The sequence below is a fragment of the Clarias gariepinus genome, chromosome 24 (assembly GCF_024256425.1).
Source record: "Clarias gariepinus isolate MV-2021 ecotype Netherlands chromosome 24, CGAR_prim_01v2, whole genome shotgun sequence".
Taxonomy (NCBI): domain Eukaryota; kingdom Metazoa; phylum Chordata; class Actinopteri; order Siluriformes; family Clariidae; genus Clarias; species Clarias gariepinus.
In genome coordinates this window covers 9,422,428-9,440,483 of record NC_071123.1, presented here as the reverse complement: position 1 = coordinate 9,440,483, position 18,056 = coordinate 9,422,428, and the positions used below count along the sequence as shown (strand labels likewise).

Below are 18,056 nucleotides of genomic sequence, written 5' to 3'. Positions count from 1 at the left end.
CTTTCCAGTGTTGACTTGTTCCTGCCTGCTGTATTTATTTTAACAAATGTACTTGGGTCTATTTTAAATTTCTAATTTGAAAGCACTATCATCCCACACTACCCTACGAACCAGGCAGTTACTAGGGATTCTAAAAATGCACAATTATGTAACCTGTGGTCTTTCTTTATCCTGCATCCTTATATTTGACTACATTATCCTGGTCAGGGTCAGAATACAGAGGCACCCTGAATGGGGCATGAATGCATCATGGGGGACCACCATGTGCACACGTACTTACAGACTCATTCGCACCTCGGGGCTTTTTATCATGCCCACACACATACATGTAGGCTGCTCGTAGAGGTTGCGTCCAAAGGGATCCCATTCACAGCCTTGAAACACCTCTAACCTAAGATGCAGGTGGAGGTCACCTTATGCGAAAATATTTTACAAAAGAACGTTATTACCGTAGCTACACCGACTGCGGCTGTTGGTTTGCCCCTGGTCGTTTCTTATTGTACGCTCGCCAAGATGCAGAGACCAGATCCCTATCCGAATGAGAAACATATGTGGGGTTTAAGCAAGGGCTACTCCGGTAGCTGTAATTGACTGTAGCTCCATAAACCTCCATTTCACCCCATTCAACACCAAGTCACACGCCGTTCTTGTTAAATCGGTTCCCTCGCTAGGGAAAGTGCTATTTCGATCCTTTCACACAGCGCTCTTAGAGGGCCTGACTCCGGCGATGCCATTTATCTCCCTTTCTCTTTCATCAATTCGAGATTAAGCTCGTTTCTTCTCCGGTGCGGTTTAATTCTCCACTGCAGGATGCACCCAGCACACACAGCACGTCTTAGCTTCAGGGAAAAGATCTGTTGTAATATTTCACCTCTTCGGAGACCCAAGCAGTTGGTCTTGAGGATGAAGCGGTACTGTATAGGTGTGTGTGAAATTATAGGAGAATGCAAAGCAGTTATATTTCGATGTGTTATGTGAGGTTAGACTGATTTAATAACCTTTGAGATGATGGACATGGGAGGGATGAGAAAAGCGATTAGAGGTAATTGTTTGTGTGGGAAAGCAAAACAAGCAGTCTGGCACATTCCACGCACTGCCACCGCGACATTCCATGCTGTGAGAATGAACACACACACACACCTTTACGGAAGCCTTTACTGGCAAGACGTTTCATTTCATTCATTTGTTTTTTTTGGACACGCATAGTTCGGTACAATACATAGTCTTCAGGACTTAAGGTGTATCTCCTTTCAGAACATACCAAGCACAAGGTGAAGGAATCATCGGAATGCTGAAATCATTTGAGAAGAGGACAGGAAGCCAAGGCGTGACTGTCCAGCCTTGGGTAGATTAATGGTCTAAAATCACACCCCCAGTGGAAGCCAGTCTGTCCAGCGCGCACCTGTCTCTAGATCAGACTCGACGTTGGCCTGATCCATTAAGGCGCTGATACCGGTGTTGAGGTAACACTAATGGAATGCAAACCTGAGGAGCGAGCGTTAATAACACGGCATCACGCCCACGGATAGGCAAGGATGTGTGCGTTCACAGAAACCAAAATAGACGCTTCGCCGTAAGTACACGCCCTTGAAGATATGCAGGAGGAATTCTGCAAATCGACACGGCCATGTCGTAGCGCTTTGTTTCCAACGCCAACCTTATATAGCATTATAGACGATTAATTAATGATTGTATTATATTTTTACACAGGCGTTTAAGATATCAATCTAAAATCACTTTATGATTACTGTATGCATTTTTGCAGCTTAATCCAGCTTTAAATCATTTATAATAATATGACTTTTTATCTGATGCACGGTAAATTTAATAATTCACGCAAACAAGTTAATGTCCTATTTTTAAACATGCAATATGCTTAGTCCTGTTCGGAAAGTTCTTATGTTATATTTTAATGATATGCTGCATAATGAATATTTTATTAATTATAAATATTAATAATTAATTAATTAAGTATATTAATACTTCAATTGCTCACTTGTAAGTATTGTTCCGTTTTGTATGTATTTGTGCCAACACACACCAATACACATTCACACACACGAGTGTAAAGACGCTCGAAGCACACGGAGGCGAAGTTCACATGAACAGATGACCGCTTTAACAAACATAAACACGCACACACACACACACACACACACACACACACACAACAGATGCCAAACTCTCCCTCAGCCTGGAGATAAACAGGCTACACAATCTCCCTGCTGCTGTTGATTATTTACTCAGCGACGCATGAATAGGGGGCAAAGATGACACGATCTCTTCCTTTATAAAGCCTCGACAAACACTGCCATGCTGGAAAGGTCGGCGTAAATATTAGTGCAGCCACCGTGGAAAGACTCCAATGGCTACTTTCAAGTCCAAGCCAAGCTTTACTCTGCTGATTTAAGTCCGCAAATTTTAGTCTGCTTGTTTAGGACATGATATTTATGGGATCGTGTGAAGGCCATATATATAAATATATAAATATATAAATATATATAAATGACACAGGCCATAAATCCTGTCCACACACAACATCCACCCTGATATTACTGCAGATCTAATCCAATTACACTGTATATCAGGAACATGGGCCGCTTCGATGTAGCCCGGATTCCTAGAAGTCTCGTCTTCAAAGATCTCCTATCGTCCGGGTTTGGCTCCCAGATCATCGTTCTGGGGTCGGAGGTCATCTCTGATCTCATCCAGGTCTGATCCTTCGAACCTACAACCCCTCTGACAACACCCTTTCTTGCAGGTGTGTGTGTGTGTGTGTGCGCCCCAGGGGTCAGCTTATCCACCCCTCTCCGGTTCCATCCAGTTTCTCATCCGTCAATCAAACCTACCAGCTCTCCCCATCAAACTGACACACTTATTTTAACACACACACACACAAAATCCCTGTATCTGTTCAGACATGCATCGGGCTAAAAGCAGCCCCGCAAACGCACCATCGGGGTCATTACAACCTCAACACTATTGCTATAGAAGGAAATGAAGCGGCAACGCTTCTTTTAAAGAGCATGACTCGGTGAAAGAGGAGCCCAACAAAACACACAGCGCACGGCGGTTTCGCTACGCCTCTTGCAGTCACCCGTCTTCTTATTTTAAGGTTAGGGGTCACTGAATGCTCACGCTTCTGTGTCTTTGTGAGACTGAGACAGAAAAAGCTCGAATATCTGTCGGTGTATTTCTTCTATGTGGAGTTACACACTAATACACACACGCAGAAGCTGAACCCCTGAGTGTAAGGTTTTCATTCGGCCAGTGATGCGTTTAGGATGATTTAGGTCGTGATTTCTTCGCACAGTGTGAAAACATTTTAAATATTACCTACGTTTTGTGATATTTATCATAATGCACATTGAGTACAAGCACTGAATGCAGACTGGATATAGCACTTTGAAGCATTTTATATTCTATTAAGTACGACCATGAAACCTTATTATTTGTATTATTTTTGGCAGAAGCGCCTACAATTCCTTTTTTTTTTCAGATAAGACAGTTTAAAACTTATTAGTAATGTCTAGAAACAGGCTGAAGAGATAAACAAGCTTGTTTTTGTTTACCTATAATAAGGAATGATAGATCGATTTGCATATATTTAACATATTTTCACTCGCTGAGATAGCATTTTCATCTTCTTACTTTGATCAAATTTGAATAGATATTCCAAAACAATTAGAAAGAAGTTCTCTGCCTATTTTTAAATCATTTAAACGCATTTTCTTTTTTATGGGAAAGAAACTCCACCAAATCAGGTATTTCATTATTGCAATCATTCTCTTCAATTAATGCAATTAATACAACAAAAAAAAAAAATCATCACAAGGTGTTTTTAAACGACCAAGACGACATTTCTCTCTCCATCTTTTAGACCTCCTGGTTGTCAGTGAAAACGCAGTAGCGTGCCAGGTTAATGCTGAGGGCGACCACAAGAAAGCCACAGAGCCATAAGCAGAGGAAGAGACACGGCTTATTTCCAGCTGCTCGTGCTTTTCGCCAGGCCTCACCGGCTCGTCAGCTAAAATCGACCCAACGTAAACACACACGCAAAATGAACAATAAAGTAGATCTCGACAGGAGGAAGACCTCTGATTAAAACCAAATCTCGCCACCTACATAGTCGTACCCTTACCGATGCACAGTCTATAGACTAGTACCGTATGTTACTCTTTGATGAAGTGGACTTTGCATGAATATCAACATGCAGCATGTGTAGATTTAAATGTAATATACTGTATATATCATGTTACATCTAGGGATTTGGCAGACGCCCTTATCCAGAACGACTTACATTTTTATCTCATTATACATCTGAGGGTTAAGGGCCTCGCTCAAGGGCCCAACAGTGGCAACTTGGTGGTTGTGGGATTCGAACTTGGGACCTTCCAAACCATAATCCAATGCCTTAACCACTGAGCTACCCAGGGCCTATTAAGGCCTTGCAACCCTGCAGTAGATTCAAACATATGGAAACAAACTTCATCTGAAATGGAAGCTATTTGTTCTTTGTGAGCGTTCCAGAAAAGCCAATAAAATCTAGTTATGAGGCTTTTTTATCCAAGGATCTAAAGGAGGTTGTTATTTGTTCGGGAGCATTTCTTTATATACGGGTAGTAAAAAGAGGAAAGAAAGGTGAAAGTCAAGGCTGGAGATGCTATAGACGACCTCAAAGTTTAATTCAGACCCAGTCTGGCAATCCACAGCTGTGAGTGAGTGTGGGTAGGAACTGTAGCTGTTCCCTCTTTCTCTACGTCGACCATGCCTTTTTTAATCCGCTCCAATTGGAAGAGGAGTTCTCCGAATGCAATTGGAAGAAGAGGTCAATTAACATCGTGGGCATATTTGTAATACAGTAAGATGTGTGCGCATGTGTGAGTGAGAAGCATGACGTAACGCAGCACGCCTTGCATGCGCTGATAGGCCTTATCGCCTTCTCGTGTCTTGGCAGCAGGAAACAGGGCTGGAGGTGACAGCTGGGGACGCAAGCGTAGACGTGAGTGTATACGTGCGTGGGTGGTAATAAAGGACTTTCTCTCGAAAACTAGATCGTCTCGAACACAGCACAACAAATAAGACACGTCGTCCGTCTCCTCGCTGCGTCCCTTCCCCTACGGCGTATATTTTTTTACGGCTACCGCTACTGCTAGCGACTCAGGGGCTGAGCTGACGCGGCCAAGGGGGGCGTCTGTAGATCAAACAGAGTTCTGTTCAACCTTTAAGTGGCCACTTCTTACAAAGTCTAATCCCAGATTATCTGCATAATAATCCGAGCCCGCGCCAGGGAATGTACTGTACTGCCTATCCGCGTGGAGTCTCGCCAAAAGCTGCGCTAACCACGCCAAACCACGACTCTAATCAATTTTGGACAGTTCACCAACTTCATCGGTATGATTTGTCTGGCACGCTGAAGGTCAGGGCTGCAGAGAGCGAAAGAGCAATGGGCCAATGGGGAAATAAAGAAGAGAAAAAGGTTGCAGTGTGGTGTGAATCTGCATCCGCAGATGAAACATTCGACGTATTCGTATTCCTTTTCCGTTTCCTTCCTAAAAACAGCCTCCGAGCCGCGACTATTTACCGTGCGGTCGAGAACCGAATTAGAGCCCCAGTATACCTCGTATCCCTCGCAGGTACCAATTAAACGCAGACGCCGCACCGCAAAAGTTTAAAGAGCAAAAAAAGCAACAAGAGCGTTTCTGTTTTCTTGTTTAACTGATACACATGGGAGATTTGCTTTTGGGGGGAACGAATCCGCTGAGCAGGGAGCACCGTGCCATCCACTTTAATTGCTTTTTTTCCCTCGGCATCGTCACAGCTCATAAAACGTCCTCATCTAAGAAAAAATGCCTCGTAAAAAATTCATACCGGATTAAAAGGGGTATGACTTTGGTAAAGCGTAAAAAAGGCTCATGCAGCATTTTTTTTTTTTTGCAGCATGGCCTGCCACGGTGGACGCTTTCTTTTCTTGTCTTTAACAACAGCTTGAACCAATATGAGCTTTACAAGCTCTGGATATATTGGTGACCACCGAAAGAGTCGTACGTCTCCATCGTGCATGAGCTCATCAGCGGCGTGAACCGGTCGTTCTCTGATTCTCCACAGCAATCAATCATCTTTTTATCGGCGATGTAATGATTCAGGCATGAGGTCAGGGATTACAGGAATTGTTCCCTTATCCCCCTTATTCTCACTGCATCTCTCCCTCGCTCACACAGTCTCACAGTGCTCTCGGCAGAATGACTGCAGTGGAAATGATTGAACGGAGATGGGGAGGAGATTTCCATGACCCCCCTCCACCACCACCACCACCACCACCACACACACATGAGTGGTCAGACTTAACACTGCAGGATGGCTGCGTCAACTCCTCTCTTCTCCTTTCTCAACACACACACACACACACACACACACTCTGCTCATGCATAATGTATAATGCATGAACCAGGCAGGGAGGTGCAGAGGAGAACCCCGGCACTCGACACACCGTGCAATACACAGCTGCAGCCTGCGACACACACATCCACGCACACACTTCACACTTCACACACCTTCCTCTGCTGCAATCTCACTGCAGTCCTCGACATCTCTCTTTTCATTTCTACATATATCTTCATAAGTCATTCAATAAAAAAGGGGACCGGTCTATAATAAACTTCCGAAAGCTGAATAAAGTTCGCACTAGTGACAGCATAACGTTTTTTCTTCACAATCTTTATCTGGAAGTCTTTTTTTTTAACACATTAGCTGACAGTTTGGAGATGCTCAGATAGGATATGCTCACTCATGCACTCATTTTCTGTACTGCTTTATCCTGTATTCAGGGTCGCAGGGACCTGGAGCCTATCCCAGGAGGCTTAGGGCACGAGGCAGGGGAACACCCTGGACAGGGTGCCAAGCCATCGCAGGGCAGATAAGATATGCTTTAAAAAACCTTCACAGTGTAGTTTTTCCTTATTACACCTTATGTCTCCTGGTTCTCAGCAATCACATGACCACTTCAGGCTTACATTCAGTACTTGCGGTGTTGGTGCGCACAGACTGTTTATTTCCATACTGCTTACTTTACTGCTTATATTCCCGCTTTTTAATTTAGACACGACACAATCATCGATCCTGCTTAATAAACATTCAGACGGATGTACTGTCCAGCTGTAGGTGAAAAAAAGAAATGTGTAAAAAAATATGCTCTATAAATATGAATCAGAGTCTTGTAAGTTAAGATGTATTTTTTTTTGTCACGTAATGACATGGCCTGTCTGAAGTCTCCCCCTGAACTACAACCACCGCTGCTGATTTTAGAAGTTTTACAGCAGCTAGTCTGCACTTTCTTCCTTTGACTTAATCAGTCTGTGGTCTGTGTTACTGACTATGCTACAGCAATGAACCACCACAACAGAGACAGTGAGCTCAGTGAGTTTTTTTTTTTTTTTTTTGAAATGTGTTTTCTGTTTTTTTTTTCCTTTTTTTTTTTTTTTTTTTTACATCCAAGCTGTTTATTAAACTGCAGTTAATCCAAATGATAGACTTGTTAAGGGTGGACCTAAGCTCCAGTCTGAGAACCTATACCCTAGGGGCTCTCCTTGAACAGAAGCCCTGCAGGTCATGGGCTGACTAAGAAAGAGGAAAATAATAACAGGCTATGATGTTTTCCCTATTTCCCCACTTCACTAAGTGAATGAAAAGTCTGTATTCAGTCAGATACAGAAAATAACATGCTTCTGAAACACCTATATGAAATTCATCTTGAGATATCATCTCAAATTTAGGATTAAAGCACGTGCTCCAAAACTGGGGTCCAAATTATGTTTTTTTCCCCCTTTAATTTCTTTGGAAATTAGTCGATTAGTTATTTATGAAAATGTCCAAAGCCAGCTGGCACGCCACCTAAGATGACCATCGCATCATTCATCATCAAATATGCACATGTTAAATGAGTGGAATGAGTCTTTATATTTTTTTCATCATGAACTTCTTTTAGTTTACGCCGTTGACGTAAAACAGCTTCTTGGGGTAGTTTCTATGGCAACGCCATTGCCTGCTTCAGTGCTAGTTTCTGCAACATGTATAATTAATTGGCTTTAACCAACTTTAAGACATCTCTTATAATAAATAAATAAATAAATAAATAAACTCCATTCTAGGTACATGTCCAACAAAGTCTAAAACGGATCAGAATGCTTCTTTACATTTTTTATCTATTTTTATTTTTATTAACAACCCAGTGGGCAAGCAGCCTCTAGCTCTTGGGTGTTTAAGACTATTTAGGAGGTCTTTAGGTCATCTTCATGAAAATAAGATACTCCCACTCAGCAATGTGCCCTAAAGACAATTTTAGTATAAAGACTTTAATAAATCACATTTTTTAGGGCTTTAATGGCTGAGACCTGAAAGCATGGCCAATAAGTCTTTAGTTTGTGTGACCCTGGAAACAGTTGGTACTTGTTTGGATCAAATAATTTTGATTTGCATATTGCACTGACAAACTGCCAGCAAACACAAAATTCATTATAATATAATTATAATATAATATATAAGTAACAAAATAATACCTATATATGCATAGAGTAATTAATTTATTGATACACTATGACACCTGAGCTTTTTTAATAATAATAATAATAATAATAATAATAATTAATAGGCACTGTTTGCTCATGCAACATGTAACATTTCGGGTTAATAAAAGATTGGGAAAAGTCAGATTACTGATCAGGCATGATGCAAACTTAAATCAATATCCTGTCACTTAAGACTTTTTACCTGCTACTGATACAGTATTAAATGGGATTGATTACATCACTACAGACACGATAGGGAAGTAACGGCAAGAATGCACTTTATATGCATTTTTTAGTTACTATACATTTTTTTGTCTATAAAGAAATGTTAAGAGATATACATTTATATATAAAGATATTGTAAGAGATACCGAGGAGAGCGCGGAGCAGCGCGCGATCATCCCGCGCGCTCCTCATCCATAGACACAAAAGAAACGAGACGTCAAATCAGCTTTCTTACCGGCTACGGTGTATCTGTCCATGTAGTTGAGCACGTTGCCGAAGCTGAGGATCCCCGCTGCGGCTGCGGGAGTGCGGCACCGCATGAGCGCGGCGCGGAATTTCTGGCCCGGTTTGCACGCGCGCAGCTCGGGACTCGGCTTGAGCGCGGCGCTCATGCTGCCCGAGAGCGTGCGCACCTCCGCCGCCGCCGAGCCGCCGCCGCCGCAGCCCTCGAGCTCGCACCCGTCGCTTTCCACGCACATCTTGTCGCACGAGTGATCCAGCGCAGGAGATCGGGCTGACAGCGGTCTCAGGTTCGGGAGGTGTGCAGCCTAAGGGACGGAAGAACGCAAAAGCTCTTCCGACCGAAACCAACGGAACAAAGCGAAGCGGGATGAAAGTGCTAACGCCGGGATTTGAATTCGCCTCGCCGAGCTCGGTTCATGTTTCACCGTCAAATCGCAGTGACAGACTCGCGCGCTCCTGTAGGCGTTTTTGCCTCGCGCTGTCATGCAGCCAAAGAAGGAGGCGTGCGCTAAGCCCCGCCCCCACGGTGACGGTGGAGAGGCACCTGAGGTGCGGTTGGAATGTCGAGAATGTCTCATGTACAAGATGGGTTTTGTGGCAAATTGATTTGTTCTGAGTCAACCCGAGAAACAACAGGAAGTCTGAAGAGCCATCCCAGATATACATTAATACAAACACATTTCGTGCATTTATTTGGCATTGTTATTTCTCATTCTTTCATAAAGTCAACATGCTCTCATTTTCATCCAGTGGATCAGGAGTCTATCCTGGCAACACTGAAAACGAGGTGAGAATACACTCAGTCAAGCATCAGGCATATATATGCATCATGCATATATATATATATGTGTGTGTGTGTGTGTGTGTGTGTGTGTGTATGACTGAGGACTGTTGAAATGTGTATACACTATTTTAATACTAAATGTATTGCTATACATTATATATATAATATATAATAAATTATAATATAAAATATATATATATATATATGTATATGAAATGTATATTTTTCATATATATAAAAGTATATATTTTTGGCTGACTTTGTATATATGCATACTGTATACTGTAGTAGTAGTAGTAGTAGTAGTAGTAGTGTGTGTGTGTGTGTGTGTGTGTGTGTGTGTGTGTGTGTGTGTGTGTTCTTAAAAAAACCTGTGTACATGTGTATACAGTATGCATATATACAAAGCCAAAAAATTAATACTTCAGGATAAGAAAAATATACATTTAATATGCTGAATATAGGCTGACTCTGTATATATGTATATATATATAGATAGATAGATAGATAGATAGATAGATAGATAGATAGATAGATAGATAGATAGATAGAGAGAGTCCGACAAAAATATTTCAGGAAAAGAAAAATAGACAAATAGACAACAGTCCTCTATGCCCTCTTTTAAAACTTAAATAGAATTATGGCAGCTATGTGAATTATTATGTTTCAGCTGACATTTTTTTATTATGTGACAGCTTAATATAATGCCTGATTAAATCTTTGGACAAACATAAAGTTAGATCAATCGAGAAATATTGTTATTGATGATCGTGCTTAAAAACTCGATCAGAACATTACTGCTTTCATTTTAAAACTGACAACCCCAAAAACCCTTTTAATTACTAAGATAGAAGTACTGATGTACAGGTATACAAAGTATACAGCAGATACACAGTTTGTCAAAAAGCTCTGCATTAACACCAAGGGACCATCACAGAACCAGTGCTGTCCAGATATGTTTTGGGTGGTGGAAGATTTTAAGCACAGCAATGACACTGATATGAAAATGGCAATGTTCTCAATGGGTGTGTCAAATTAATGTAGAAGTGTATCAAGAACTGGCACTGATGAAATGCCAGGAAATTGCCAGTCCTACAGTGTTCCCATTTTCACTGGTAAATGGGGTAGAGAGGAGCTTATAGATGTTATTAGCAACACATAACCTATATGTTGTTGTTGGACCACCCAATCCAAACAAAGGTTTAAAGCTCAATGCCCTTTTTGATGCAACCCTCCCATTTTAACAGGGCTTGGGATCGAAACAGAATCCGGTGCCTGGGATTTTTTGGCACTGAATAAAAAAATAAACATTACATCTTACTATAAACTGTCGAAATAAGTGCAACGACAAAAGTATAATTTAGATGATGGTATGTTAAGATAAGTTCTCAAAAGAAAAGCGAAAGTTTGCATAGTTTTTTTTTCTTTACATGCACAGTTTCTGTGTGCTGTTTTTCCAATTACAGAAAATGCCAGCTTGTGTGTTAAATCCCTTTAATGTTCTCTTTATAGGTGTGAGATTAATAAGGATGGCTGCTTACGAGTGATGGACAAGTCACTTCACACTTGAAACCAAATTGCAGCTTTAATTATGCTATGTGTTATCATGATTTATTTGTTATTTTAACAAAAAATTATTTTACAGCGAAGCACAAGTTTTGGTTATAATCTTGTCACATAGCCAAAGAACACAAACCTTTTTTAACCAAATGAGTGGAATTTGTGGAAATGATGATTCCTGTACCATGTGTCAACAATTCAGCCAATGACTCCCAAAGCTAGTGCATGAACATATTTAAAAAACTGCTCTCAGTCATCTGGTGTATTTTTCTCAAAATACACCAGATGACTGAGAGCAGTTTTCAAATTGGAGGATTGCAGGACTGACTGAAAATCATTATAGGAATTTTCAAAACAGTTGAAATCCTAAAGGAAAGTTGACATTTACAGACATTGACAAAGCTGAAAAAAAAAAATTATGTATCAATGCAATTCATTTAAGGGCATAATTTACCCTCAAATAATGTTACATGATGGTAAATAATCTTGCAAATTTATATGTTTATGATACACTTTCAAAAATTCATTTCAGTCAATATATATATTAATCAATATGTAAAATATATAATATATAATATCAATATGTAAAAGCTACACAAGGCCAAATCTTTACAGGTCCCTTACACAGTATACTTGAGTTGGACAGCCTGCGCTGGCATTGCTTTGATGCACGCGACAAAGCCACTCATGTGCAAAGAACCGAAAAGAACAGCTATGCTGTGCTACACTGTGGTCAAAGCTCTGGTAGACATCACAGGTTAGCGTAAGCCAGCCGCTTGCTTGTGCATATAACACAGTAGCCTTGCTGTGCAGGAGACTTTTTAGTTAAAGTTTCAAGGAACCTTGTTTCAGGCTCACTTCCAAAGTTCAGCATTGTTAGCCCAACACAGGCCATAGTTTGCATGAGATAATCAACCTTACAGGACAATCTGTTTGAAATAGATGTTTGGGTAGATTATTGATTATTCTGTTAGACAGTCTGTAGCAGCAGTGCTACATGCTCTCAAGCACATTCCTTTTTTTCTCCGCAGGAAGACAAACAGTTTTAAGGAGTGGTTAAATCCGGCTATACGCTGTCATTTCAGTTTGGGTGTTTACATTTATCTTCATCTTTATTGATAGTTATGTTTTGTGTCATCCTGTAATTTGTAATGTAAAATGTTTAGTATTAGAAAAGTTTCAATCATCACATAAACTAACAGGAAATTATCTTTTTTATTTTGACTTAAACTCATCTTCAGCACTCTGGACAGCACATGATTAATATCATTAAGATCCTTTATTTATTTAACTGTAATGAAATGCAATCTAATGACCACTAATTACACATAATATACGGTAGCTTAATAGTGATGAGCTTTGGAATGGACAGTCATGGACAGTCATCACAGACGCCATCAGCTTAAATAAATTTAGAATATAGTTAATGTAATATATTTACAACCACATGTTATTTTTAGTATGGCATGTTTTGTTATTATTATTATTATTATTATTGCTATTTTTACCAAATTAGTCTAGTCTGGCTAGTGTGAGATCAATTAATCTTCTTAAACAAAAGACTGGTAATCCTCACCTCTGGCGAAACCCATTCATTACGGAAGATCAACTCAAGCATTCATATCAGTTAACACATCTTTTGTTCTGTACTGTTCCTTTGTTTTTATGCCTGTAACGTCATGTCTCAATGTAAAAACGTGAACTGACAGAAGTGAATTGAAGTCTTTAAGGCACTGTGTTGTCCAAAAAAGGAACATCTTAGGATGGTTATTCGCTTGATTATATCAAAATGTACCTACTACAGTACAACATCAGGCATACGTATACTGTATACACTCTCATTAACAAAATGGTACTAAAATTTACTGGTCCTTTTGTACTTTTAAGCTCCTAGAAAGATATGAATTGGTTTACTTTGCTCTATGTACTTTTAAAAAGCCATTACAGTCCATTTATGTTCCTTAAATCTTTTAAACCCAGGTTGCACCCAGGTTAAAAATAAATCTTAAAGAGCCAAAAGAAAAGCATAAGACAAGCAAAGGAACAGCTCACAATCCTTTTATCCTTTTTTAATGATTAACATATTGTCCTTGTTTAATTTCTTCTTAAAAGACTTAATTAATCAATCTTGTTCCCAATGTCTGTCAGACTTCTAAGCTGTTTTCCCACCAAACCAATGTTGACAAATCAGATATGGAGTGGACTAAAACTGCATCAAAAAATGCATTAGTATGACATTCATGAATGTTTTTTTCCCTCTCAGTGAGAGTGACTGTTTTTATGTCCAGATATTTCATTTCAGAAGATGTCACATTTTCACTGAAGGATATAGAGAATGATAAAAGTGAAAGAATTTTGTATGATAATTAAGATTAATCATGACAGCAAGGCCATGTTGTAGGAAACACACGGGTCAAGAACTTCAGGAAACAGGAAGAGACTCTAGACACATCATTTTGGGACAATATTTTGATTGCTGGTAACTACAAGTTCATTGCAATTTCCTTGACACAGATTGTTTATCATGATTACATCTTAAAAACGTTTGAAGTGGCATTTTGCATTTTACATCAAATGGATAGATTTGGTGTATTTGTTTAGATAAGGGCTGCATTTCTCATACTACATCATTATATCAGAGGCATAAGCAGAAGGGTCTTATCATACTTCATGAGCTCGGTTCTAATCAATAATACTTAGGCATTGCAGCCTTCATATAAATGAATTTGACTTGTGATAGGGAGGGAAAAAAACAAGTAAACATAAGAAATTAAACAATGTGACCTTTGGCCTTTAACCCCTTTGTTCAACAAGCACATTTCCAGGCCACGTGCCTCTCTTCTGGCCTCATGAGGCTAAATCAGTAGCTTGTGGGTATTGTATGTATACGCCATAACTGATAAGGAAAAGCAACACACGCCTTTGGGAAGATCAAAGGTTATGTTTGCATGTGTGCGTGCTTGCATCTGAGTGTGTGCGTGTTTGTTGTTTTGGATAACGCAGCATAGTTATTATCTAAGAAGGAAGCCTCTGTTTTGTTTCCTAAGAAGTGATAAGTGTCATTAAAAAGGAAGTGACCAGTTCAGTTTGATGAAAACTCAACATTCTTTACTCTCACCGAAGTAGAATTCCTTTGATCTAAAAAAACTAAAATTTTTTAGAACTTAACATTTCTATTTCAAAAGTAAACGCACAAGCACAATCAAAACTTATTTACGGTACAGTATACAGTATATGGAATTTCCTTCGAGATCAATAACATATCTATCTATCTATCTATCTATCTATCTGTCTATCTATCTATCTATCTATGGCCTCTGGCAGACACTTTATGTAATAAATACCTTTTTTAAAAATATAATAATAACTACTTGTCTATAACAGCAGCCCTGTCATTAGTTCCAGTTGTAACCCAAATCACAAGTTTATATTGTTGTGTTCTCTTATTAGGCTAACACGTTACTGTTTCTAAAGAAACACCTCATACACATAGACTATAGATAATAAAAATAGATGTTTATACAACATTTTTGAAATGCATTTTAAGGCATTACTTCAAATGCTAATTAAAGGTATAAATTTGGACCTCATGCTTCAGTCATGCAATATTTTAAGAATTCTAAATATTATACTGTATTAGTATTTATTTACTGTAATGGTCCAGTGTCGAAAAATTGACAAAAACTCCATAGGAACAACTTAGATAAGTTTTATTTTTTAAAAGCCTTTATTATTGCATATATATATTTTTTATTTTGTATATTTCTTACATATAAGAAGTCAATTAACAAAATTAATTAACTGCCTCTTGAAGTCCATTATTATTGAGTTTGGTATAAAGAATTGTTTCTTTTATACAGAAACTCACGTGTATCCTAAAAATGCAATACATTGAGATTAGGTTTCAGAAGCCGGAATATTCCTTTAAAATGAAATAAATTGGCATAGTAAACCTGGATTAAGAGAATAAGACAACCAAAATGGCTACAGCTGGAGAGATATGGAGCACGGTGCTATTGATCATGTATTTCACTAAAGCCATGTCTGAAATGGATACTTTGAAGTGTCAAACTTTAAGACAATCTCTGCAGCTTTGTAGCAAGACAAGCTCTGTAGCTTGTAACGCAGCTCTGTAATGTATGAGGATTACTATTCAATTTCATACAAATTGCCTGCATGCCATTCCACAGAGAAGCTGAAGCTTTCCATCTTATCCATTTGATCTTTTCCATGTGCTCATCATGGTCTGTACATGTTTCACGACTGGCTTGGAAGTGTCTTGGCTGAAACCCAACCTGGTCCTTCATTTCTGATCATGCTGAGTACCAGGTGTATATGATAATCATAAGGGTAGATTGATGAGAACAGATTGTGCATGTTCGTGTTTAATGACTCCATTCTATTGATTTCTAATAAATTCTTGAAATTTGAGCAGGAAAGAGGGTTAAAGTGGAATCTTAATCATTAGAATATGAATGAATGATGTAGATGTGGGGAATGAATCTTACATTTTCACATATTTATATGATATATTTAGAGATTCAGTCAACAATCTAAGTAAATTAAGTTGCAAAATTCAATAATTCATTCATCTTTTGTACCACTTATACTGTACAGAGTTGCAGGGGGCCTGAAACCTATCCCAGGAGACTTTGGGCACAAGCCAGGGTGCACTAATTAGTTTAATCTGCATGTCGTTGGATTGCACTGGGGAGGAAACCTACCAATACATGCAAACACCAAAGACCAGAAACAGGAATCAAACTTATTTTATTTTAAAGATTCAAGTCATCCTTCCGTAATATATTACCAATGTTGGTTGAAAGCTGACTGCAAAGTTTGGTGGGGAAGAATGACAATAATAATAATGACATAAGTTGAGAATGCACTATGCTACTGGCTAATATCTAGGAAATTTAAGAGTACTCTGTAATAAGCAGTCGACTCTATATACTCTACCTGCTTGTTCTGTGCGGTTTCAGACATAGCAACTGCGTTAGGAGTTAATATGACAATTGACTAAAGTTGCCAGGGTTCAGCTAGATTTCCATTAAAACTACATCTCAAAATACCTAGCCCAAAAATTTGGAATTGGAAAAGCACTTGTATGAAAAAACAAGGTCAACATACTACTGTACATGTGCTCATTATTCATAATCCTGCTCTCCTTTACCCAGTGCATGCCAAAAGAAAATAGTTTTGTACATTATAGAAAACCTTTCTGCACTTATATTTTGCCTTAGTATTTTTTAGATTTAGTTTTTCTTAGGTTTATTATTATTTAAAAAGTTTTTGTGAATTACTTCACTTTGGCCTACTTTGTGCTGTTCCCTAACTGACCACTAGGTGCACAATACATACTGTAACTCTATGTACTGTAGGTAAATTATCCAGTTACTCTATAAAAGCCACAACAATTAATACAATGTTGGGTTTTATCTGTCAAATAATTTTTTTCATAGCTGATATATATATATAACAGTGATTCATGTTATCTAAGCATATATTTAATTCTTCTTCTTCTTTGTCTTTCGGCTGTTCCCTTTCAGGGGTCGCCACAGCGAATCATCTGCCTCCATCTAACCCTATCCTCTGCATCCTCTTCTCTCACACCAACTAACTTCATGTCCTCTCTTACTGCATCCATAAATCTCCTCTTTGGTCTTCCTCTAGACCTCCTGCCTGGCAGTTCCAACCTCAGCATCCTTCTACCGATATATTCACCATCTCTCCTCTGAACATCTCCAAACCACCTCAATCTGGCCTCTCTGACTTTATCTCCAAAACATCTAACGTGAATTATATTCTATATTAATTGAATCCGTTATTGAATTCTTCCCTAGTTTCATTTTTTTTTCATGTGAGCATGTGATCTCCTGCCTTTTTAATTATAACAATGACCTGAGTCAGCACCCTAAACCATTTGACTAACCAATTCAAGGATGGAAAATTGTTCACAAATAGATGTTGTTCAGTGAGTACTGGCCATTTCGCTCTGACTAAACATGGTCAGTATTTTGGGCGAAGTCCTTAGGAAAATCGTTTTTGAAAAAACGTGGCTTGCGCAGACCTATAATGACGCACACGGTGGTTGTGGCCGCATTGAGGGCTGAATACGTGACTACAGGACATTCGGGCAGGCTGGACACTTTAGGCTTTTTAGCTGTCAAAAGACGTCAGGGCTTTCAATGGTAAATAGCTTCTGACTCAGCTAAAATGGCCTGCGCATTAGGAATTTGAGGCAGAGAAAGAGAGAGAAAGGTGAAGCCTGTATAAGAGCATGAGCAGGATTCGATTACTTTCATTCTTTCTATTTGTTGTTCTTCTAACCATTATTATTTGCTCTTTTTTTATCCTCGCTTTTTCTCTTTACTCTTCCTCTTTAGCATGCTGATCAGCTTCTCTTCTCTTAGCTGTAGCCTTGTGTGTGTTTGTGTATGTGTGTGTTCCTCCAGTCCGCTCTCTTGGATCAAAGCAGGAGGCCTCAGGCTGACACCCTCAGTGCCCTGCTGCTTTCTTTTTTATGCCCTGTCCTCCTGCTGGCCTCCTTATTCACCTCTAATCTGAGCCTTTGTATAAATAAAGTAGACATACTCCCCAAACTGGAGGCAACTTGAGCAATAATGCATCTATTGCTCTATTAGTTTTGGCACATGGCTTAATATTACTCTTCTTCACTC

The 18,056-nt window shown here is 39.2% G+C and overlaps 1 protein-coding gene across 1 annotated transcript in view; it reads right to left on the bottom strand.

The window, feature by feature from the left end:
- spns2 (SPNS lysolipid transporter 2, sphingosine-1-phosphate) overlaps nt 1-9,482 on the bottom strand; it is a 66,622-nt gene extending 57,140 nt beyond the window's left edge. Inside the window, exon 1 of the mRNA XM_053485287.1 lies at nt 9,025-9,482. Coding sequence (XP_053341262.1) covers nt 9,025-9,268 — 244 coding nt within the window. The 5' untranslated portion in view covers nt 9,269-9,482. The remainder of the gene's footprint in view (nt 1-9,024) is intronic.
- Nucleotides 9,483-18,056: the final 8,574 nt, after the last annotated feature.